General features: G+C 44.4%; 1 protein-coding gene across 1 annotated transcript in view; it reads right to left on the minus strand.

Moving 5' to 3' along the window:
• Window positions 1-1,303: 1,303 nt before the first annotated feature.
• WDR76 (WD repeat domain 76) overlaps window positions 1,304-24,189 on the minus strand; it is a 52,166-nt gene continuing 29,280 nt past the window's right edge. The window contains exons 10-17 of the mRNA XM_066592983.1: window positions 19,381-19,482; window positions 19,239-19,279; window positions 16,790-16,943; window positions 15,773-15,925; window positions 14,143-14,357; window positions 11,236-11,388; window positions 7,191-7,244; window positions 1,304-2,427 (exon numbers count right to left, since the gene is read on the minus strand). Of these exons, the coding sequence (XP_066449080.1) occupies window positions 2,160-2,427; window positions 7,191-7,244; window positions 11,236-11,388; window positions 14,143-14,357; window positions 15,773-15,925; window positions 16,790-16,943; window positions 19,239-19,279; window positions 19,381-19,482 (1,140 nt within the window). The 3' untranslated portion in view covers window positions 1,304-2,159. The remainder of the gene's footprint in view (window positions 2,428-7,190; window positions 7,245-11,235; window positions 11,389-14,142; window positions 14,358-15,772; window positions 15,926-16,789; window positions 16,944-19,238; window positions 19,280-19,380; window positions 19,483-24,189) is intronic.

The following is a 24,189-nucleotide window of genomic DNA, read 5'->3' on the forward strand; positions in this document are numbered from 1 at the left end:
GTTTTGAAATATCTGACTTTTAGGCGGCTTTAACACAGGCTATAAAAAAAACCCAAAAAACCCCCCACGATTTTGTATCGATGAGACAGTGCTACAAATCGCATGTATGAGAAGCCGAGGGTTTCCAAAGGGTTCCTTCACATTACCGGTGTTTTGTCTGATGTATTGTTGCTAGAAAACTAAAATTGAGGTTTTGTAGCCCATGTTTCTTATAGAGCCTTCTTGTTTATCACATCGCATAGCATGAACTTGCGGTTTTAACATCAGAAAGTCCCATTAACTTTCTCGCGATCTGAGATTTTTTTCTCAAGAAAAAGCATCACTGACGCTACAAAACTGCACGTACAAAGCTGCGACATCGCTGCGATTTTGTCGCCCGTGTGAAAAAGGCCTTATGGAAGCAGTGATACCAGTTATGTTTTTGGCATCACTGCATGCATAAAAGTCCAAATTTTCAAAAAAGTTTGTGTTATTTTTTACGTGAAAACTTGGAAGAGGGAGTTTGCTTCAACTCATAATTTCATAGCATTTAAATTTTTTGTTAAAAAAAACCTTTTTACTTTGGTTTCAGTCTCCTCAAAGGACTTGAACCCATAATAGTCAGATCGCTTGTACAACATACTTGAATAGCTTTCCGCGACTGTATCGTAAATGGGTTGATTCAATGGCAAAGAGCTGCTCCCAGCCAACTGTTTAGATTCCGCAGTCTGCACTGAACACGGCATTTAAGCAGTTAAAACAGCGTGATCGAGTTAGCTCTGACCTCAGCCATTGCTGGCAGCTTTCATCTGTCAGAAACAGCTGATAGCCGCTGGGTATGAAGTGAGCTCAGCTCTCATCCTGCTTCATACAACCCCTTGCGAGCCAAGACTAATATATCTGTCAAAGGTCATTAGGACATTAAAGAAAAAAATGCTATAAAAATAAAGGCAAGAATAAAATAATTGACCACAAAAACATGGAGTATTTTCAGAATATATTCTCTCTGTGCCACCAACATGTTACACAGCACTTTGCATCAACTTGAAGTCATTTTTTTCTCATTTGTAAACAGATTATAGTTACTATAAAACAAAACAGAACAAACAATTAAAACTAAGAACTTAAAGGAGTTTTACGTGGAAAATACAACTGATGACCTGTCCTCAGGATAGGCCATCAATAGTTAACAGACTGGGGTCAGTCACTTGGCACCCCGACCGATCAGCTGAGCGGGTGCATGCTGTCAGTGCCGTAAATACACAGAGGTCGGAGCTGAAGCAGCAGAAGTCTCTGCTCCGACCTCTGTGTAGTGGCTGGCGCTTGTAACTGCAGGCGCAGCTTGCGTCGATTTCAATGAGAGTCGTGACTGCAGTTACAAGTGCCGGCCACTACACAGAGGTCGGCGCGGAGACTTCCACTGCTTCTGCTCCAACCTCTGCGTATTTGCGGCGCTGACAGCATGCACCCGCTCAGCTGATCGGTTGGGGTCCCTGGTGACAGACCCCAGGTGATGAACTGATTCTGAGGATAGGTAATCCATAGTATTTTCCATGGAAAACCCCTTTAAAGGGTATGTTCACCTGTAAACTGTGTGAGCAATGAGACTAATGCTGAACTGCATTGCCATTAAATAAGTAAATAAAAATGAAGTCACTTTAGAAATAGTCTTGTACACAGCTGCTACAGATTTATGTATCTCCATGGTTACGAACTACAAACACACCCCGTGTGGTCTGATCCTAAAGTCAAACGGTTTGGGTCTGTCTCATCCTGCATGTACATTACTTAGAAGCCCAGGACAAATGGAAGGGAGAAAGACTATTGGTTTGTTTGTAGTCTGTAACTATGGAGACACATTAGCAGTAGTTGCTGCAAGGATTTCTAAAGACCATTTTCAAAATAGTCGCATTTTAGAACTACTAGAACTTGTAAAAATTTCCATATCTTTTCAACTCTATGAACTGGATGAAACAGTGGGGGATGAACGACCGCCTGTTTACACGGGCCGATCGGCGTTCAGCTTTTATGCCTGAAGAAACTAAAAGACGAACAGTAGGTGAGCTAATCATTGTGCGGCGTTCGGTCGCTGCAAGCCATTATACTGAACGATTATCGGCACGACGGGGACCCATATCTCAGGCTTCTGAGAGCTAAATTACTCCAAAAATTTGTTTCCTTTAAGTGGATCCGATTTTGTCTCTCCATTTCTTAAACAGACACAGCATCCCATTAGCTGTCCCGGCGACCACCGCGTGTCTGGTTGGGTGAACGGCAAGGACGCTAGGTTTAGCAGATAAGTAAGTACTGGACAATGTATGTACAAGTCGTCCCTTCACATGTAAAATATCTATTTCGCCACCTCCCATGAGGCCATGGACGAAGCAGTTTTCTTGCTTTGGGTCCCACACCACTGGTATTAGGCGTACTCTCTGTGCCGTGTTGAATCTGAAAAAGAGAAGGAGTCTGGTGAACTTATTTGTGTAATGAACGCAGCGGGGGGGGGGGGGGGGGGGGATATAGCTTATGCCATTAGGAGCCGGGCACTAAGCAAAAAAAATGTTAGGTCCTCCTACAGCCAATAAGCTAAACCAGTTTTAAATGTGTCCATAGGAGGCAGACGTCCTGCTCTATAGCTCGCTAGTTTTTCTTACATCAGATTGGGTATACAGGATGACTAGATCTCCCCGTTACTTCATCGAGGAGGGGCATCAGAGCAGCTCTAACCTTTTCACTGGTCTCCCAAAAAATGTGACACAGAAGAGCTTTAACTGACCGGTCAGTTCCCCATGTTCACAGCACTCAGCAGGGATGCTCCCTCACCATGGAGAGGCGAGATGTGTAAGGGAACTCTTGCTGGATATATCAGGTGGATTGCCAGGTCAGCAAATGAGGCGAGTATACATCCACCCCTACCTCCCTCCCTCCCTACTGCCCTTTTCATCTTGGGGTCTCCGCTCACTTACCTCCTCTGCCTCTACATGAAATCCTGGGCGTCTCACCTGCAGGGATGGCCTTCTGTCTCTGGTCACTCAGACGGCATGGAACACCATGGAAAGCCTGAGTGCCCAAATGTGCTGTTGGGCTGGGTGGCACTTCTTCAGGCACCTCTACTCAAAGTGTTCTGCCCCGTCACCCAGAGTAGTACTATTGCTCTCTGAGCATACTGCTGCTCTCCCCGGGGCCTCCTGGTGATGCAATGCTCCCTAAATATCCACGTGCCCATCTGTTTGCATTAGAACTGTGGCCCTTCTCTGGAGTGTCCTGTTCGTGCCTTGGATTTGTGTTCACACCGCTCTCTTAGGCCTACTTCATAGGCCACGTGCAGGAGCTGGGACTTATGGGTGTCAAGTCTTTGGGCTGGGCGGGCCCTATTTCACTTCTGGGTATTAGAGCCTTACCTCTCTTTCCCACCCAGGCTTGCAAGTTCCTCTTTGGCTAGTGCGAACGTAAACACTTCCACCCCATACGCATCTTCTTATCTTGCGTCCTCTCCTTTCTCCAGGAAGGTATGGATATGGAGTTGAAGCTCAGTTCACAAAAAAGGCCAGATCTCCACACTTTTGATTCTTTTTTTAGTGACCCTAGGCATTGAAGGCTGTGATGTGTGTCTTACTCCAGGGGGCTGGCGCACTCTTGCCCCTCCTTATCGTCACCTCTATACACCATGGGATCTCAATTTGATCTTAGGTGCTTTGCAATCGGTCCCCTTCAAGCCCATGTGCGACATTTCATTGCGCCTTGTCTCTTGAAAGGTAGCCTTCTTGTTGGCAATCAACTCGATTCAGCACGTGTCCAAGCTGGCAGCCCTTTTTTGAACTTCTCCATTCATGGTTTTTCATCAGGATAAGCCAGTTCAACCAGTTTCCTCCCAAAGTGATAATGTCTTTCCATCTTAATGAGCTTGTCTTGCCTTCTTTCTGCCCATCTCTGTCCCACCCTAGAGAACTGCTTCTCCACAAACTTGATGTAGTGAATGAAAATATCTTGCTCAGATGTCCTCATTTCTACATTTGGACTCCACCTCGCTGTAGTTCCAGAGGGTCATTGGTGGAGAATAGTGTCCACCATTGTCCGCTGAATCAGATCTCCTACTGGAAAGGCCTATTGTTCTAAGGGCAGTCAACTGCCCTTCTGACTTACAGCTCATTCCAAGCAAATATTGGGCATCTCATGGGCAGTTTACCACAAGGCCTTTGCTTTAGGTGTGTAAGGCCGTAACATCATCTCTCCACACCTTTGCATAAATTTTACAGAGTGCACATCTTCGCATCCAATCTCGGCTGCAGAATTCTGTAGGTGGCCACACCAATTTACTTTCCCAGCCCCTGGGAACTGCTTTAGAATGGCCCATGGTCTTGCTGTGTTTACCAATGCAACAGACAAGAAAGTAAGACCTTTGTTACCATAAAATCTTGTCTTGTTCATTAGGGAACACAGCACCTACCCATATTTCTCTTTGTGAGCAGCATGCCTGCTGTCTGCTTTTTGGCCATCTCCTCTGGTTCTCAGATACTTATACTTGTTAGATGTCTTTTTAGTTCTTAGTTTTATAGTTCTATGGCTCTGTGACTCCACGTCTTCTGTTCCCATACAAACTGGTTTAGCTTAGTGGCTGAATGTAGACTATAGCAATTAAAGGAGTGAACACTTTTTTGCTTAGTGTCTGCTTCCTAGTGGCAGGAACTATACCCAAGGTCTTGCGGTGTCTTCCAATTAACAAAACTACAAAGGGATTTTACAGTAAGTAACAAACTTCTTATTTTTATCTTCTGGGTACTGACTAGAACATTGGCTAAAATGAGACATTGGGTCAAAGGCCAGTTTCACAGCATATGAAAGGTGTATTTATGCGTCCGTAATGTAAACGTGTGTCCCTCCCAGATTATGGAGTTTACTGACCCAAACTCAGAGTATCGTAGGGATCCAAGGACCAAGAACCCCTTTAACTATTCCATGCTCACAGTAAGTAGATGGTCAGCTTCTGCCATAGTTTTTGAAGAAAATATACTCTTGTTATATCGGTGTGCCAAACTGATACAAAACCCCCTTTATCTTGGAATGCCTCGCCATTTTCAAGATATCTGCTTGCTGCCGTTTAGATTCATAGGCTAAAAGCCCAGAAACCAGGTCCAATTTTCATACAATTAGTTTGTTGCAATTGCACGAGTGCAGATAAGGCTTCTCTCACACTGCATTTTCAGTGTGCGCCCCATATTTTCTGTCGAGAGGATTTATCGGATAGCATTTACTAGCATCTGTCACCCGCAGGCTGCCATTGTGAAAAGAATGTATACCATACACATTTTTTATTGGATGCATCTGCATTGAAGAGAGTCTGGTCCAGTAAAAAAAAATAAAAATAAAAAATGAAACCATGATAGAAACCACCCAAGTGGATGGGGGTCCATGGATCCATTTACCATTTGTACAGGGAGAATACTTGGAGCATACAGTACACTGTAGACAGAGCCTGAAAGTGGTGTAATAGCCATCAGCTTAGAATCTGAACAAGAGATGTATGTTGCTGATGTATTCACTGTACCAAGAACTGCCTACATTGCTACAATAAGACAACCCCATCAGCTCTGTGCACATGGGATTAGGTCAGGATGGGTCTTAAGCCTGTAAACATAAACATGAAAGTTTAAATTCACTGTCAGCAAACAAAGGTCTTGTAATTTATGTGGAGCTGAAACTTAATTGAAATACTGAAAGTTTCACTACTTATACAATGATTAAAATGCATTTACTTTGTCCTGAAGAGTGTAATGCGCCCTCACGGACGGCAAAACCGTTAATCTAATTTATCTGATATTTATTCATTATACTAGCTAAAGCCTCATGCCCACGGCCGTGGCGGACTCCGCTAGCAGAATATCGCAGCAGAGTACGCCATAGTGCCCCCCAAAACACCCATACTCACCTTCCGGATCCACTGCGCTATTCCCGTTTCTCGAGCAGGCGCGCATGCGCAGTACAGCGTGTGACGCGCCAGTAGTGCGGGATGACGCGGTCGGCGGTGCGTGGGGATGTGTACTCATGCAATACTTCCGCTGTCCTACAGCGGAAGTATAGCGGGACGGCCGGCTTCCATAGACTACAATAGAAGCCGGCCGTGCATATTCCAGCGGCAAATAGAGCATGCAGCGGTTTCTTTCACGCTGCGGGAATCCAGCCGTAGTTATTAGCCCTAAATAGAGTTACGAAAAAAAAAAGTATATGTTTTTTCCCAAAGCAGCACCGCTTTTGACTAGTATCACAGCTCAGTTGAACTCACTTGAATGGGAATGAGCCATGATACCAGACACTACCAAGGGACAGATGTGATGTAGTTTAAAGAAAAAAAAAAGATCATTTTTTCTGATTCTGTACAAACACTTTAAATAGTTTCTGCACTGAAGAGTTCCAGGGTTGAATACAGTGGCCTCTCTTCCCAATTGTGCAATATTAACATGCTGAATTAGGGGTTATTATATACTAAGGTTTAAAGGGGTATTGCCATTTCAGGAATCCTATCTCAATGTGTCCAAAATTGCACAACAATGCACTCACCTATAAGATCTTTATTTCCCAAACACTCCGTTCTCCAAATATTGATTCCTTGGTCTTCAGGTTGTTTACGGCTTGTTGCTAGGGAAACAGATCAGCTCTTCTATACAAAGAAATAGAGGAGAACGATGTCTGAGCATTTCTTTCATCTAAATCTAAGGGTTGGGATCTCAGGAGTAAGCGGTTATTGCGCTCTGCTATTTTTTTCCACAGTAGAGATGGTCCGTTTCCCTGGCAGCAAGAAATAAACAACCAGAGGAATCAATAGTTGCAATATCTGGAGAACAGAACATTTTGGAAATAAGCATCTCAATCATGAGTGCCTTGTCTTGTGATTGTGAACACAATGAAATAGGATTCCCGAGATGGGAGAAACCCTTTAGGCATCAATGAATCATGTACTTTTTTAGTTAGAAGAAAAAAAAGAAGTAAAAAGAATAAAACATATAGCTTCATGAACTCGAACTAAAATGGGTCAAATGTAGCTCAAATCTGCATACTTTTTGACTATGTTTGACCTCTCACACGCTTGTGAATGGCTTTCTTGTGGGATGGAAAAGTGTAGCCTACTGGAACGCAGTAGAATATTAAGAGAGCAGCACAAGGCAAAATTCCAATTGGCGCACTATTATTACTGCTCATACATGGTCATTTATTACCTAAAGGTTTTGAACGGATTTAAATTCCTCCCAAAGTTTTCGGTTCTAAACACCCTACAAGAGACAAAATAAACCACAAGCATTAAATACATTTTTATATTCCAATTCAATAAAATGACAGGACATCATAATAAACCATGTTAAGGTACATATTACCTATAACCTACATCTAGGACTTACTAAGAATTACCGTATATACCGGCGTATAAGACGACTTTTGAACCCCGAAAAATCTGCTCTGAATTCGGGGGTCGTCTTATACGCCGGTAATACAAAAAAAAGAGTGTCAAAAAAAAAAAAAAAAAATCATTACTCACCTCCCCCGGCGTTCTGCGGCGCTGCTGCAGGATGTCGCTCCCTCCTCGTCCCCGACAGAGCATTGCTTTCTGGACGCAGGGCTTGAAATCCCCGCCTCCAGAAAGCTAATACTGTGATTAGCTAACACACGCCGACAGCCAATCACAGCCATTCAATGACATCATTGAATGGCTGTGATTGGCTGAAGGCACGTGTGTTTTCTGGAGGTGGGGATTTCAAGCCCTGTGTCCAGAAAGCAATGCTCTGTCGGGGACGAGGAGGGAGCGACATCCTGCAGCAGCGCCGCAGAACGCCGGGGGAAGTGAGTAATGATTTTTTTTTTTTGCTCCGCTGTATTCCCGGCGTATAAGGTGAAAGTTGGGGGGTTGTCTTATACGCCCCGTCGCCTTATACGCCGGTATATACGGTACATTTTTTTGTGTGCATAAACAATCGTAACAAAAAAGGAAAAACACACCTAGAATATAAAAACAATTAAAATATTACACACAGGTGGGAAATGACTGAGAGCATATATGTATACATGCAAATATATATTTGGTGATTCTTAAAAAATACACATATGTCTAAGGCATGCAAACATATCCTTCCATATCTAGATAAGAGTCAGATATCCATACAGATGATATATCAGGGAATTACCAATGTCTAGAATACTGCCATTCAGGCTCCAATCATGTATTTTTCTTATCCATTAACCCCTTAACGACACAGGACGTAAGGAGATGTCCTGCACAGTCGGGGTGTGTATGGAGGGAGATCGCGGGGTGATCTCCCGCGATACAACGTGGGCTCTGGTGTTTCATTGTATATGTAAGGGTCACTATATATCTTAGCAAAAATTCAATAAAAAGCTATTAAAAAAACCCTTCATGACATGGTCTATTTTGGGCTTAATGGCGCAAGGATTTTTGGCGGATTTTCTTCTCCATTTATCAAAAGTCATAATTTTTTTTATTTTTCCATCGACGCGGCCGTATAAGGGCTTGTTTTTTGCGTGGCGAACTGTAGTTTTTATCAGACGTCATTTTTGGGTTCGTTGACTATACAGTTACTCCCCTACTTGCGAACAGGTTCCGTTCCAGGAACCTGTTCGCAAGTCCGAACAAATGGTAGTATGGAGCGGGATCGCGGGTGGATCCCGCTCCATACAACGTCGGGTGCAGGCTGTTTCTTACAGGGGGCACCCGGCGGCAGCAGTTCTGACGAGCCGCGCCGCTTGTCGTAATTGTTAACACTTTAAATACCACTCTGACAGCGGTATTTAAAATGTTAACAGTTCTGACGAGCGGCGCGGCTCGTCAGAACTGCTGCCGCCGGGTGCCCCCTGTAAGAAACAGCCTGCACCCGACGTTCAGGGGGCTCGTACAGCGTCCCACGATGAGATCGCGGGACGCTGTGCGGTTGCTAGGCAGCCGGGGACCTCCTGAAAGGCCCCAGGGCTGCCTATGCAGAGTGCCCATCAAGCGGACGGCTTGATAGGCGCTCTGCATAGACAGCCCTAGGGCCTTTCAGAAGGCCCCCGGCTGCCTAGCAACCGCGATCTGACCGGACAGGCTTCTATCAGGCTTGATAGAAGCCTGCCCGGTCCCTGCACAGTATGATGTAATGCCATAGCATGACATCATACTGTGCGGGACAGATAGTTCGCATCTTGCGAAATTCGTAAGTCGAATGTAGTTTTTAATCGGTGCCACTTTTGGGTACATTGACTAAATTTTAAAACTTTTATTATTTTTTTTATGATAGCAGGGAGAGAAAACGCATCAATTCTGCCATAGATTTTTTTTTTTACAGCGTTAATCATGTAGCATAAATAAGACAATCCACTTTTTCTGCGGGTCGGTACGGTTACAGCGATACCAAAATACTTACTTTTTTTTAGGCTTTTCCACTTTTCTGCAATAAAAACCCTTTTTTTGGAAAATTTTTTCTAAACCACTGCATTCAAAGTCCTGTAACTTGGTACCATTGGTACCATTTTGGGGTGCATACGGCTTTTTTGATCACTTTTATTGCTTTTTTAGTGAGGCAAAATGCTAAAAATTAGCATTTTGCCTCAGTTTTTTAGCGTTTATTTTTTTTACGCTTTTTTCCGTGCAGTCAAAAGCATTTGCAACTTATTGTACACGTCGTTATGGACGCGACAGTACCAAATATGTGGGGGTTTTAATTTTGTTACCCTTTTTTATGCTGAGAAAAAGCATAAAAGTTTTTTTTTTAAATTCATTTTTTAAATCTTTTTTTTTTTTTTTTTAACAACATTTGTATCCCCCTGGGGGACTTTCACCACAGCCCTGATGATCGCTTATGCAGCGATCTCAGGCACTGGCAACACAGGATGCCAGTGTCTGGCGTCCTGTTGCCATGGCAACAGGCCCGGCTCTCGCGATAACATCACGAGAGCAGGCCTAAAGACACAGATGGAGCGCGCTTCCTCTGTGAACTCTTTCCCTGCCGCGATCTACTTAGATCACAGCAGGGAAGGGGTTAACAGTGGGGGGGGGGGGGGGGGGGGGCGCTTCTCCTATGCCACCCCGCTGTTGCAGCGGGATGCCGGCTGTGACTGACAGCCATCTCCCGCTGCGGGATAGTACCCCGCTGCCAGGACATAAACTAACGCCCTGGAGCGGAAAGGGGTTAAAAAGCTTTATAAATTTGGTATCACATAACTAATAGAATAAAATATATCATTTTTACTGCACCATGAACTGTATCAAAGCAATATTTCCGCCAATGGCACAATTGCATTTTTTTCCCCCTCAATCATCCCCACACAGAAATTGTTAAAGGTTTTCCAATTATATTGGACATTAAATGGTACCACTGAAAAATACAACTCGTCCCGTAAAAAACAGGCCCTTATGCAGCCATGTAACTTGAAAAGTAGTTGAACTATGATTTTTTTGGAAGTAGACAAGAAAAAAAAATAGAATAAAAAGCACGACAATGAGAAAATGAGAAAGGGCTGTAGCAGGAAGGGGTTAAGCCTGCATGTTACAATAGTCACTGCTGGCTTAGGATGTAGACATACTCTATCTACTGAGCATGTGTCAGATAAAACCAACTCCTAGTCTCCAATTGTGTCCTTTACCTTAAAAAAAAAAAAAGCAATGCAAGATATGATTTGATGGGATTTCTAGTGCCCATACTAGACGTCATACAAGATCAGATAAAGTATGCTATTCTCAAATGAATCATACAAAGCGCCTGAAGTCCTGGAGCATGCATCAAAATTGGTGCAAAGGACAAAAAGTGGAGTAGCTGTCCATAGTAAGCAGTCATTTATTTTCCAAAGTACCGGTAGATGGCATCTGACAGTTTATCTCCCATAGATCTCCATCATGGTCAGCAGCACAACGCCTGGTTACATGAGATGTTCTGCCAACAATGAGGATTTTTGGGGATTATAAAATATGCGATGACCTATCAGAAGTGTGTGCGTTTGTTGGCTGATCACCAGCACCTTCGTACAGGGCAATGATCAGGTGACGTGGTGTGTTTCAGATTATCGGCCCGTTAAAAGGCCCTTTATGAGACACGGACATCCAATCATCAGCTGTCTTAATTTTATTGGAAGTTTTTACGGAGTTCTCAGCCGGGCCACTAAATAAAATTCAAACAGGCCCCATAAATCTACAATTCATATGCAGTAAGTATGACAAATAGATCATTATGAAAGTGTTCTGTGTTTCACACTAAGGAAGAAGCGCTTAAAGCATCTTACCGTACGCAAGGTTCCATTGAAGAGGTAAGGATGCAGTTTCCTGTGGCAGGAGAGAAGGAGGCAGATGCAACACCACTTGTGTGTCGAAGTAAGCTCATCACCGGCTGGGTTGTGTCCGTTCTGAGGTTCCGCACGTCATAGACAAGGACACCGCTGTAAGAAAGTCACAGATGATGGACTCAGAACTGTACAAAACTTTAAAGGAACATTGCATTAAAAATGAATTGTTATGGCCAGCCTGCAGGGTCTGGTAGAAATCTGGTCATTCACACTTCAGTTTTCTGCATGAAGCGTTAAATTGGCTGGGGCTCAAGTAAAGGGTCGGTACTTCATTTTGCCTGGCATCAAATGCAGTAGAAGCAGAAGAGGGAAAGTTTCTGCTACTTTTCGACAGACTTGCTGAAAGCACCACCGTGTCCCCTTGCTAAGCTTGAAACATAACCGTGCTTAAAGTGACTGTCTAGTCTGAAATATGAGATTAGGACTCAATAGCTTTAACAACGAGGACTGCATTGAGGGGTCTCTGACCATGATGGGAATCAAAGCTGGAACCCCACCAGCAGTTGCGCCAAACACTGGGCCTCTGTCGCCCCCTCTGGATACACAGTCTCACCATACTACACTTACTGCTTTATGAAGTCATGTGGGACTCACTGCGGTTCCATTACACCTTCTATGGAAGGGGCTAATGAGGCAGGTGAGGGATGTCACCAAAGAGTAGTCATAAGATGTACAGCATTATAAGATATACAGGGACTCACCGTACTACATTTTTTCCACGTATGAAGAGGAGTAACAAGATGTGATGGATATCATCATTATAGAGTCATGCGAGATACAGGGATTCATTGTAGTACCATTACTCCTTGCATGGAAGGTGGGTGATAAGACAGGTGAGGGGTGTCACCATAGAGCAGTTGTACGACTTACTTGTGAGATATACAGGAACTCCCTGTACTATGAATACTCCCACTATGATGGGGAATAACGAGACAGATGATGAATATCATCATAGAGTAGTTATGAGATACACCAAGGCATGAGGGGTATAGAGTCTCTCTGTACTACACTTACTCTTATGAAAAGGGGGCAAGAAATTGGAGCTCCAGGAAGATCATTTGCTTATTCCCAGTGCATTCTGGGAACAGTCATTGTGAGTGGGTTTAGCCGCTTGGGGACATTACCGGACAGCACACCTACATCTTGCAGGTTCCAAATAATCACTATAATTCTTCGCTATCAGAAGTTTGGAAGTAACATCAACTGACTATGTGCAACATGGAAGGGGAGAGGAGCCACATGGTGAGCTGCAACGTATGCTACATGTTTACAGACCTACCAGAGGAAAACCGAAACTTCACCTGCCAGAAATGCAAGATGTGTCTCTATTGGAGGAAAAGGTACAAAGTCTTCAGGAGAGATTAGCTACATTGAAACTCACAAAGGAAGATGAGGATTTCCTTGACCGAGCAAAAGTCAGTCTTCAAAATGTTGACAGAAAAAAAAAATTCAGTGCATCTGCAGAAGCATGTGACCCAAAGCAGCAGGAAAATGAGGAGTCATCAGGACCCATACTGCTCAGGAACCGGTACCAGGCCCTCACGCACGAGAACAACGAAGACAAACAGCAAGATAGGACTTTGCCCACAAGGAACAGTCTAGTAAGCACCCAGAAGCCTCTTAGATAGAGAAAAAGGAAGTGCTGTTGTGAAGACGAGGAGGAGAGCGGTGGTTGTGGAGGATTTCCTATTGAAAAGAACAGAGGCCGCTGTCTGCAGACCTGACATAACCTCACAAGGTGCACAAATCAAAGATGTGTCTGATCGGCTGTCAGGACTCCTCAGTCCTACAGAACACCACCCATTCCTACTAATACATGTAGGGACAAATGACACTGCAAAAAAGGACCTAGTAACTATCTGCAAAGACTTTGAAGACCTCGTCAGGAAAGTGAAGAAACTCGGAGCGCAGGTGGTCTTCTCATCCATCCTCCCAGTGGATGGCCATGGAATCCATCCTCCCATGGAAGAAAGCGGTCTACAAATCTCTGTCACACTGCAGAGGGATCAGCCCTATTCTCATTTGTACAAGGAAAGACTAGAAGCAATAGGATGAAACTGAAAGGGGGGGGGGGGGGACACAGATTAGATATTAGACAGTGAGGGTGATCAATGAGTGGAACAGGTTACCACGGGAGGTGGTAAGTTCTCCTTCAATGGAAGTCTTCAAACAAAGGCTGGACAGATATCTGTCTGGGATGATTTAGTGAATCCTGCATTGAGCAGGGGATTAGACCCGATGACCGCGGAGGTCCCTTCCAACTCTACCATTCTAGAATTCTAAGTATAAACAAACTTCTGTTCTCAGCTTTCTTTTGCGTTTGTAAGAAACTGTACACTGAAAAGTTTAACTCTACATAAATTTCAAACCAGCATTAGGATCATCACTTTAAAGCTGTTAGCATGCAATCATTTATCACCTATCCACAGCATAGGTGATGAAATTATGATCTCTGGGACCCACACCAATCACAAGGACAGGGTGTGCAAGTGCACTAGTTGAATAAAGTGCTGGTCACAGATGTGCACTACCGCTTTATTCACTCTCTATTCTATGGGACTGACAAAGATAGCTGAACGTTGTACTCTAAAACAGTCTTAAAGACAGTAGAGTGCTATTGAACATGCATGACCGCTCAGAAAAAGAGATTCACGAGCCATATTTTTATGATCAGTGAGGGTCTCAGCAGTGGGATCCCCGATGATCATAACATTTATTACCTATGCCGGGAATTGTGATAAATGCCATTTTTGTGATAACCCCTTTAAACACCCCAAAAACTACACATACATGGACCATCTACCATAGATGATGACTAAATAGAGAACGATACTGGGAAAAGCTTACCTACTTCCTGCAACAACACATAGATCCCTTTGGAGAGGATGGACACTAACAGAATAGACAAATTTCGAGTCCAGACAACCATGAGCATTTGATGTTTTATTCCGTGTCCTGCGGTCTACCACTGAAAGCTTCGAATCATAATGACTAGCTAGAAGGACAGAACCATCAACAGACAGGAAGTCAAAGGAGGTAAGATAGCCTTCCGCATGGTAAATCTACAGAGAAACAAGCAGAACATACAAAACATTTAATTAACCCTTTGAGTACCAGTCATTTTCCCAGTTTTCATTTTATTCATCCTCACATTTCAAGAGCCATTACTTTTTTTTAATGTTTTGGTAGACATAGCCTTAAGAGCGCTTCCTTTTTGCGGGCCGAGTTATATTTTTTAATGGTACCATTTAATGTAGAGATAGTAGGACAAATCCAGTAACTTGACCATATAAATAAAATGTCAGTTATTGTGAGATCCATAAGCATTAAAAATATTGTGCAGCTAACCAACGCGTTTCTGACGGTAAACCTGTCCCTAGACATGGCTGAACCAATGCACATCTGATAAAAATTAAAATACAAATACTGAAGCAATGACCACACATAAAACATTAAAAGGGGTTTTCCAGGAAGAATACTACTGATGACCTGTTCTCAGGATAGGTCATCAATTGTTGATCGGCTAGGGTCCATTGCTCAGGACCCCGACCGATTAGCTGATTGTGCGCCCACTGACCATGCTGGCATTACACAGGTGTCGGAGCGGAAGTCTCTGTTTTGACCTCTGTGAAGTGGCTAGCGCCTGTAACTACAAGTGCGGCTCTCATTGGAATCAATACGATCTGTGCCTGCATTTACAAGTGCCGGCCATCCCTGAAAAAATTGCAGCGCTGTCAACTGGCGCACATTCAGCTGATCAGTCAGGGTCCTGAGCGACGGACCCTAGCTGATCAAGTATTCATAACCTATCCTGAGGATAGGTCAGCAATAATATTCTCCCTGGAAAACCCCTTTAACTCTATAATTGCTACGCATGGACATTATAAAGAAGCAGTCATAAGAGGTCATACAAAGCATGATAAATAAACATAGTACAAAAAGGGAGTATCATTCTCCTTTGTACTATATTTATTGTGTCATTTGTATAGCAATTATCGAGTTGTTTTATGTGCAGTCGTGTGTTCAGTATTTGTATTTTAATCTGAGTCAGATGTGCATCCGTTCACCTATTATTACCGACAGGTTTACTGTTGGAAACACACTGCTTATAGATCTCAACTAAACGATTGAAATTTTATTTTCATGGTCAAGTTGCTGGATTTGTCCTACTATCTCTGCTTGCTTCAGCTGGGAGTCAACGGTAATATATCTGAGCACCTGTGGAAACAGTGCAGCAGGTTATCCCTATCCTGAAGTTATATAGAGGTGTGCAGTATTTGTGAAATGTGATCCGTCATGCGGTCAGGAAGTGGTTAACTTGATCCAGCAGCTTGACCCAAAACTGATCGCACAGAGGGCATGGCATAATAGATAGTTGTGTAAAGCTAGTAAGAGAAGGAGGTATATGGCAGCCACTGCAAGAAGAATTTTGAACTACAACCTAGGATATGTTATGTACACAAGCAAGAAAATTCACCTCATCAAAGACCGAGTAAGATATGTCTCCACAGCGAATTGTCCCCTCATAGCCAAGTGACAGCAGATATTGAGGATCAGATGGTGAGAAAGCAACAATTCTGGTTCTTCTTGAATGGACTCGAAATACATATATATCTGCTGACCTGCGCTTCTGGAAATAAATTTGCATGGGGCAAGATAAGAGAAATTAGAACATCTAACCATTCCTTACAAACGCACATACTGACTGTATGTGTAACATGCAGATTTTGCTGCCAATTATACTCCTCTACCTCTAAAGTGGTGAAATCTGCAGCAAAAATTGACATAATACAAAATTTAAAGATCTGCAGCACACGTCAATTTCTACAAGGACGTTTTCAGCAACTCATGGATGCAATTTAGTTAACTCTCATCCCCATGCCCAGTATTCTAAGGCTGGGTGCCCATGAGACGGAAATCCCGCGGCTTGGCTGTACCGAGAAACCGTGAGATTTCTGTGGAAGAGCCGCAGCTTCAAAACCTGCAGCATTTTGCCAGCGGGTTTTGGAGTGGTTTGGCTGCCGGCATTCCGTTGCGGCATTCTCTCCCCAGAGAGAGGAATGAGGCCGCAACGGGAAAAAAAACGAACAAAAAAATTTTTAACATGTTGCGGCTGTCAATTCCACGCTGCATCGCCGGCTCAGTCGTGAAAAATTAGCCGCCCCGTGTGGACGAGATTTTTGCAAAATGTTGCCCACATGGCTGGCTAATCCCGGGGTTAGGAGCCGCGGGCGGATTTGCCACACAGAAATTCCGCACGGTATTTCCACGGCAAATCCGTCCCGTGTGAACCTAGCCTAAATCTCTGTGAACTCGCAGCATTTCTAGTACATGTATCCTCATAATGAAAGCTTTTATATATCAAAAGACTGTGTGTGGCTCTACTCTAGAGCACCAATACTAATTGTTCATATAGTACCGGTTGTTGGGATTTATTACCATATTTATTTATAAGGATTGCCAACATTGAAAATTTTCTGAGACTAATACTTGCCAGATCCCACAACCCAATATTCCCATTGCAGTCCCCAGCTGCCACAAGGGTTCGTGTTTCTGATGGATGAATTGCTATAGAAGAAACCGAGCCGAGAATAGTTCGTTTAACAGCCTTTTCCTTCAGTGTCAACTTCTGAAGCTTGTTTGCATAGCTGAAATCAAGAAAGCAGAGTAATTATGCAAACACCTAAAACATTTTTCACCTGTGCACACTGCAACAAAAATGACACAATAACTTCATTCTATGGGTCGGTACAATTACTACCATACCAAGTAATATAAAAGATCTTTGGAAAAAAATAAAAAATAATTTTCTGCCGTCATCTTCTGACAGCCATAACTTTCATAAAGCAAACAAATAGTAGATACAGGGAACTATGGACTTTTGAGATATATTCCTTGCTTTATTTAAGTTACATGCTTCATATAGTCAGGCACACAAAAAACGAAGAACGCGTTTCAGCTTTACAGCCTTGTTCGCCTCATAACGTTCATAATTGTGTGAGGGCTCGCTTTTTACAGGATGTCCTGTAGTTTCTATTGGTACCATTTTGGAGTACATATGACTTTTTGATTTTATTATATTTTTGTTTGAGACTGTGACCAAAATAAGGGCAATTTTTGTGCTTTTTGGTATCACTGTGTCCGTGAAAATCCAATCTATCAAAGTAATGATTTAGGCTGGATTCACGCGAACGTATATCGGCTCGGTTTTCACACCGAGCCGATATACGTCCTCCTCATATGCAAGGGGGATGGAAGAGCCAGGAGCAGGACCTGAGCTCCCGCCTCCTCTCCACCCCTCTGCACTATTTGTAATGGAGAGAACTTCGCCCCACCCCCTTTCATTGCAAATAGTGCAGAGGGGCGGAGAGGGGGCAGGAGCTCAGTTCCTGCTCCTGGCTCCCCCCCCCCCCCCCCCGCAGATGAGGACGACGTATATCGGCTCGGCGTGAAAACTGAACCGATATACAATTCTGGACACCGGTGCTCAGGAAAGATGTCACAGTGCTTGAGGGGGTTCAAAGAAGAGCGACTAAACTAATACATGGAATGACGGGACTGGAATACCCAGAGAGGCTGTCCAAATTGGGACTATTTACTCTAGAAAAAAGAAGGTTAAGAGGCGACCAAATAACCATGTATAAGTACATGAGGGGACAACACATGGATCTCTCCCGCGATCTGTTTACACCCAGGACAACGACGGTAACAAGAGGACATCCGCTACGATTAGAGGAAAGTAGGTTTCATCACCAACACAGAAAGGGGTTCTTTACTGTAAGAGCAGTTAGACTGTGGAACACTCTACCGGAGGAAGTGGTGATGGCAAAATCCATAGAGAAGTTTAAAAGGGGACTTGATGTCTTTCTGGAGAAGGATATTACAGGATATAAATTTTTGTTTAAGTGTCAATGCTGGTATATAGGCAGGTAGGAACTATTAGGGGTTGATCCAGGGAACAGTCTGATTGCCATTAGGGAGTCGGGAAGGAATTTTTTCCCCAAAAGGGCTAATTGACTTCTGGCCTTGGGGTTTTTTGCCTTCCTCTGGATCAACACAGTAGGATAGACAGGCTGGACTAGATGGACAATGTCTTCATTCGGCCTTACATACTATGTTACTATACGTTCGTGTGAATGCACCCTAAATCATTACTTTGATAGATTGGATTTTCACAGAGTGATACCAACTATGGTTTGAGTTTTTTTTATTTATATATTTTTTTGTATTATAAATATAGGAAAAGTTTTTTTTCCCCCATAACTTTTATTACCTTTTATTAAGAATTAATAAAACGTTTTAAAACTGACTTACATTTTTTTTTTAAGTCCTCATTGGGAACATGAACTTGCGATGGTTTCATTGCTACTGCAGTATAATGTTATGCCATAATATTATATCATATCACGATCTAACAAAGGCCCATGGCTGCCATAGCAACCAAACGGCACCTGACGAACTCCAATCGGGGCATTTAAATGGTTAACAGCCGGGATCAGCATGATTGCAGCTATTGCCAGCAGGTATCAGCTATAAGAAACACCTGGCACCCATATTGCATGGAGCGAAATGCCCCTCCATACAAACCCTGTCGTTAAGGCCCCCTGTCCCCGGCAGAATATCGCTAGCGATATTTCGCCGCGGGGGAGGAGGGGGGAGCACTGACAGGTCTCTGAGGTGAGCCCATCTGATATGCTCACCGCAGAGTATTGCGGCAATTGCAGCATGCTGCGATTTAAATCCCATGAGCGTAGAATCGCTATGATTCTCTGCTCATGGACGCCGGCGCTGCGCTTTCCACTGCAACCCTATGGAAAGCTTTACAGAGCATGATCCGCTGGCGATTTATCGCCAGCAGATCATCGCCCGTGGACAGGCAGCCTAAGGGGTTAATGTGCCTAGAAGTACAGTACATCTAAGGATTACAGACTATGTGCTCCTACCTCGTGATCTTCTTGCATTTAAAACTTGAAGGTTTGACACACTAAGTGAAGGGAGAGGGAATAAAAGAATCACATTACATGATTGTTAAAATGTAAATAAGTACATAACGTAATCCACAGAGGAGATGCTTAATATATATACCTTGACTGTGCTGATGGATTTCCACGTTTCCTGGAATGATATCCAAGCACTAGGATCTACATAGTTTGAAGGAGCCATCTTGATAGGACCGTGAATCTGCAACTAACATAATAATTAGTCAAATTATCTTTTAAGTATATCTTTACTGTTACATGCAAGTGTGAACGAGGTCTAGGCTAGTTTCACACAAGTGTATTTGCAAGGGTGAATTTACACACCGCAGATATGTAGCAGAAATTTCTTGGACGGTCTCCTTCGTTTGAATAAAGTTTGCCAAAATCCACGTAATGAATAAACATCCCCATTTAAATGTATAAAACTTATTTTTCAGTCATTAAATTTCTGCAACAAATTTGCCCCATGTGAATTAACCATTAAATGTGTGTAATACTGGGGGATTGGCATACAGGCATCCCAGGACAGAATTTCTTCTATCATAGGTCGCAGAAAGGGCCTTGGCACCCCGCAACAGCCTCTCGGCATGAACAGTGGACGGCTGAAGCAGTTCCTCCGTTCCTCTTAAGACCCGATAATCCGCCTAGTGGAATCCATCATAGCGTCGGCTGGAAGTTACAGTGACCCCTCATGCACTATGGATTCAGACGCTGTTCGAGAGATTTGGGGGTTGTTTGTTCGCCGAGTGCTGCATCCGCTGTGACAAAGAGAGCAGCGGCTTGTGTGAACTCCTCTCCTGGACCTGCAGACAACATGCTGCACAAGTTAGCGCACCTCCTCTACATGCTTGGCCGGTTTCGTAAACCATCAGCCATGAGGGAATAGCGGCCAAAAGAGATGAGCCTGTGTATGTCTCTCCTATTAATAGTGGCCGCTTGGGCAAGTCCCTCTCCTCCCCTGCTCCTTCTTGCGTGGATATATTAAGAGAAGCATAGAGTGTAGATCATGTGAAGTAATTATCCCTCTATACTCTTCCTTAGTCAGACCTCATCTGGAGTACTGTGTCCATTTCTGGGCACTCTTATTCAAATAAGACAGACAAACTGGAGCTACGCAGACTGTAGCAGGAACACAGTTATTCCTCCCATGGATTTACAATAGTAAGTTACTGTGTGTGTGTGTGTGTGTGTGTGTGTGTATATATATATAAAATAGATGCTTTACCATTGAGTTTATGGCAATGATGCCATATAAAACTGTGCGTTCTATCCATCAGCAGGATATTCACACCCCTAACACAGGGAAAAGGGCTACCTCACACTACGATGCACCACCAGAATAGCCGGGAGTAGCTATAATGTGTTATCTTCTTTGAAAACTATAAGGCGGCAGCTGATCGTAGCCTTCGTAGCAACCCTGACCATAACTGCTCGGATGACACTAACTCTGCCCCAGAGTATAAGTAATGAGGGGGGACTAGGATCGGTAGTAAGCATATATGAGTGCGACAGCATTGCATAGCACCGCCATAATTCTTCCTACTAAAGAGGAATAATGCTGGATGTTCAGACATGAATGTCATTGGACTATGCAGTTAGCAATGGGCCCGTCCAGTCAGGAGCTATGAGGAGTGGGATGGTAGTGACATTGAGTAGAGTGATGGTCTATAAGTAGAGATGAGCGAATCTACTCATTTCGAGTAACTACTCGATCGAGCACCGCGATTTTCGAGTACTTCAGTACTCGGGGGGAAAAGATTTGGGGGGCGCCGGGGGCGGGGGGGAGGCGCTGCGGCGCGGGGGGTAGCAGCGGGGAGCCCTCTCTCTCTCCCTCTCCCACCCACTCCCCGCTGCAACCCTCCACTCACCCACGGCGCCCCCCAAATCTTTTCGCCCGAGTAAGGAAGTACTCGAAAATCCCGCTGCTTGGGCGAAAAAGGGGCGTGGCCGAGTAGGTTCGCTCATCTCTATCTATAAGACATTTTATACTTGTGACTACTCATAGTAGAGATGCATAAGTTGGACAACCTGTATAGTCATAGCCACGAGGGAAACAGACTCCCTGTCCTACCATTACTCCTGCTTTAGAAGTGAATAATGAGATAGAGCATAGCTGTCTATAAAAATTTGAGGCATGAAAGATCTTGAATCACACAGCACTAAAATTACTCTTCCACGGAAGGAGGTAATTTGGTGGATGATCGTAGACATGACCCGATACTCTCGTGTAAGAAAGGAATACGATAGAGGATAGTAGTGCTGAGGGATAGGACATGTGTAGAGATGAGCGAACTTACTCGTTTAGGGCGTTTTTGCACTCGAGCACCGCTTTTTCTGAGTAACTGACTACTCGGACGAAAAGATTCAAGGGGCGGCGTGGTGGAGCAGGGGGTAGCAGTGGGGAGCTCTCCCCCCCCACTCCCCTCTGCAACCCCCCCGCACCCCCGAATCTTTTCGCCCGAGTAGTCGGTTACTCGGGCGATACAGACGATATGAGAGTTGGCGAGTCACACATCTTACTATTACTCCTCCTATGGACCCAGGTAATACGGTGCATGATAGTATTCATCACTCAATGATCATGCAGAATACTGAGACTCAAAGTCCTACCATTACAGCTCCTGAAATGGGGTAGTGAGACAGGAGAGGATTCTCCTGATTGACAACCTGTGCGATACAGATCGATAAATGCAGAGCTTACAATTACTCCTCCTATGGAAGGGGGTGAAGGGGAAAATGACAGTAGTCATTATTAGACAATATACAGCCCATGGTGGGATAGACTTGTGTGGTACCAATCGATAAATGCACAGCTCCTCCCATGGAAGGTGGTGAAGTGGAGAATGACAGCTGCCGTTATTAAGCAATATACAGACTACAGCCCCACAGTCCTACCATTACTCCTCTTACAGAAGGGTAGGATGGTTATCATGGTGGACTAGAGATGTGCGGTACTGATATACAGAGTCACACAGTTTACTATTAATCCTCTTATGAAAGGGGGTAATCTCGTGTATGATAGAAGACATCATTCATTGATCCTCCAGAATCCAGAGACTCACTTTTCCAATATTATACCTCCCATAGGAGGGGGTAATGAGATAGCGGATGGTTGTCATGGACTGGGCCTGTGCGATACCAAAATAAGAAATCACACAGCTTACTATTACTCCTCCTGTGAAAGTGGGTAATGTGTCAGATGCTGGAAGTTATCATTCAGTAACCACGAAGAATACCAAGACTATTACTCCTCCTGAAGGGGGTAATGTCGTGAATGACTGTAGTAGTCATCGGGCAATCATACGGAACACTGCTACTCATGGTCCTAACATTACTCCTCCAGTCAGAGGGGGTAATGATATACCGAAAGGTTGTCCTTGACTGGTCTGTGCGATGCCAAGGCGGGGAGTAACACAGCTTACCATTACTCATCCTATGGAAGGAGGTAGTATGGAGTAGACGTAATACAGTGACTCACAGTCCTACCATTACCAGTAAAAGGGAGTAATGAGGTAGAGGATGGTTTCCATGACTGACTGGTAATTACTTCTCCTCCTGAAATATAATTTCCTTGTCATGGAGGTTCTTGAGTCTCGCTGTAGTACAATTACTTCTATGGAAGGGAGTAATGGAGCGGCTTGATGCTTGCTGTAAGTGTATTCCTGTTAGGCGTATACGGGCTGTACAACGATTACTCCTACTGCTAAATGAGGGTGAAGTGTACGCATGGAGGCCCAGGCTAACTGCTGTGTATTTGGACACAGAGAGATATGTAGGAATCCGGACACATGAGTTGAATTTTCTCCGCTTTATTTTCGTTCAAGCTTGCATGATCAGGCACATGGCATCACAAGAACGCGTTTCGGCGATGCCATGTGCCTGATCATGCAAGCTTTAACGAAAATAAAGCGGAGAAAATTCAACTCATGTGTCCGGATTCCTACATATCTCTCTGCTATTGAACAAGCCACAGGACCGGATGGCTAAACGGACCGGAGGTTGATTTTCTATGCGTGTACAGACCACAAGCACCGCAAGCTCTTCAGAAGGTGAGATAACGTTTTTCTATTTGGACACAGGCTCACCAGGCCCTGGTCCCTGTGACAATGCTTCATCTTGGGACTGGTGCGTCACCTGGGGAACAAGCTCTGGTCTAGGGCTTCGGCACCTTGGATATGCGCCTGAACGTTAGGGGCCCGACCTCTACTGACACGTCAGTCTCAACTAAAGGAACCAGAGATTTAAGCCACAGCTAGCTGGAGCATACAAATATTGATATAATCATCAATGTTGCCCTTACATAGCATGGTGCTGAAGTAAAACAGCGCCCATACATGTTTTCCCATGAACAAAAACCTCATTTCCCCCGGGCTTCTACTGAAGCGGGGAGCCAAACTGGAAGTCCCCTACCTGACTGTCTGCATAGTGTGGGTAGAGGGGACACCTGGCTACAGTTAGGACAGGGCTGTTCATATCTCACGGGCGAGGGAGAACCCCACCCCCTCCTTGAACACGTCGCCCAAAAATCCTGCCTCCAGTCAGGCCGATGCCGGCGAGGAAGCCTGGGACCCAGTCTGAGCCCAGCCCGGCCGGAGGCTACAAGGTATTTTGCGGGGAAGAGGGAATGTCCCGCTTACCTCCAGCACGTCTGCTGAAGCCCTTCTCTGGTCTGGGCCTATGCCGGCCAGGAAAACAGGGGCTCATGTGTCATGAGGAGAGGATGGATGTCCCGCCTCTGATCGCGGCCTAAGCAGGTCGAGAAGCTGGGTGCTCAACTACAGCACAGCCTCGCTGGAAGAGTCTCCATTAGCGATAGCGCACGGTAAGGCCGACCTGGAGTTTAAGGACAGCTGAAGCGTGGGAGAGAGTCAGTTCTAATAGCCCTGCACCATCTCCCAACTCCAGCACGCTAAAG

The sequence above is a fragment of the Eleutherodactylus coqui genome, chromosome 2, assembly GCF_035609145.1.
Source record: "Eleutherodactylus coqui strain aEleCoq1 chromosome 2, aEleCoq1.hap1, whole genome shotgun sequence".
Classification (NCBI taxonomy): domain Eukaryota; kingdom Metazoa; phylum Chordata; class Amphibia; order Anura; family Eleutherodactylidae; genus Eleutherodactylus; species Eleutherodactylus coqui.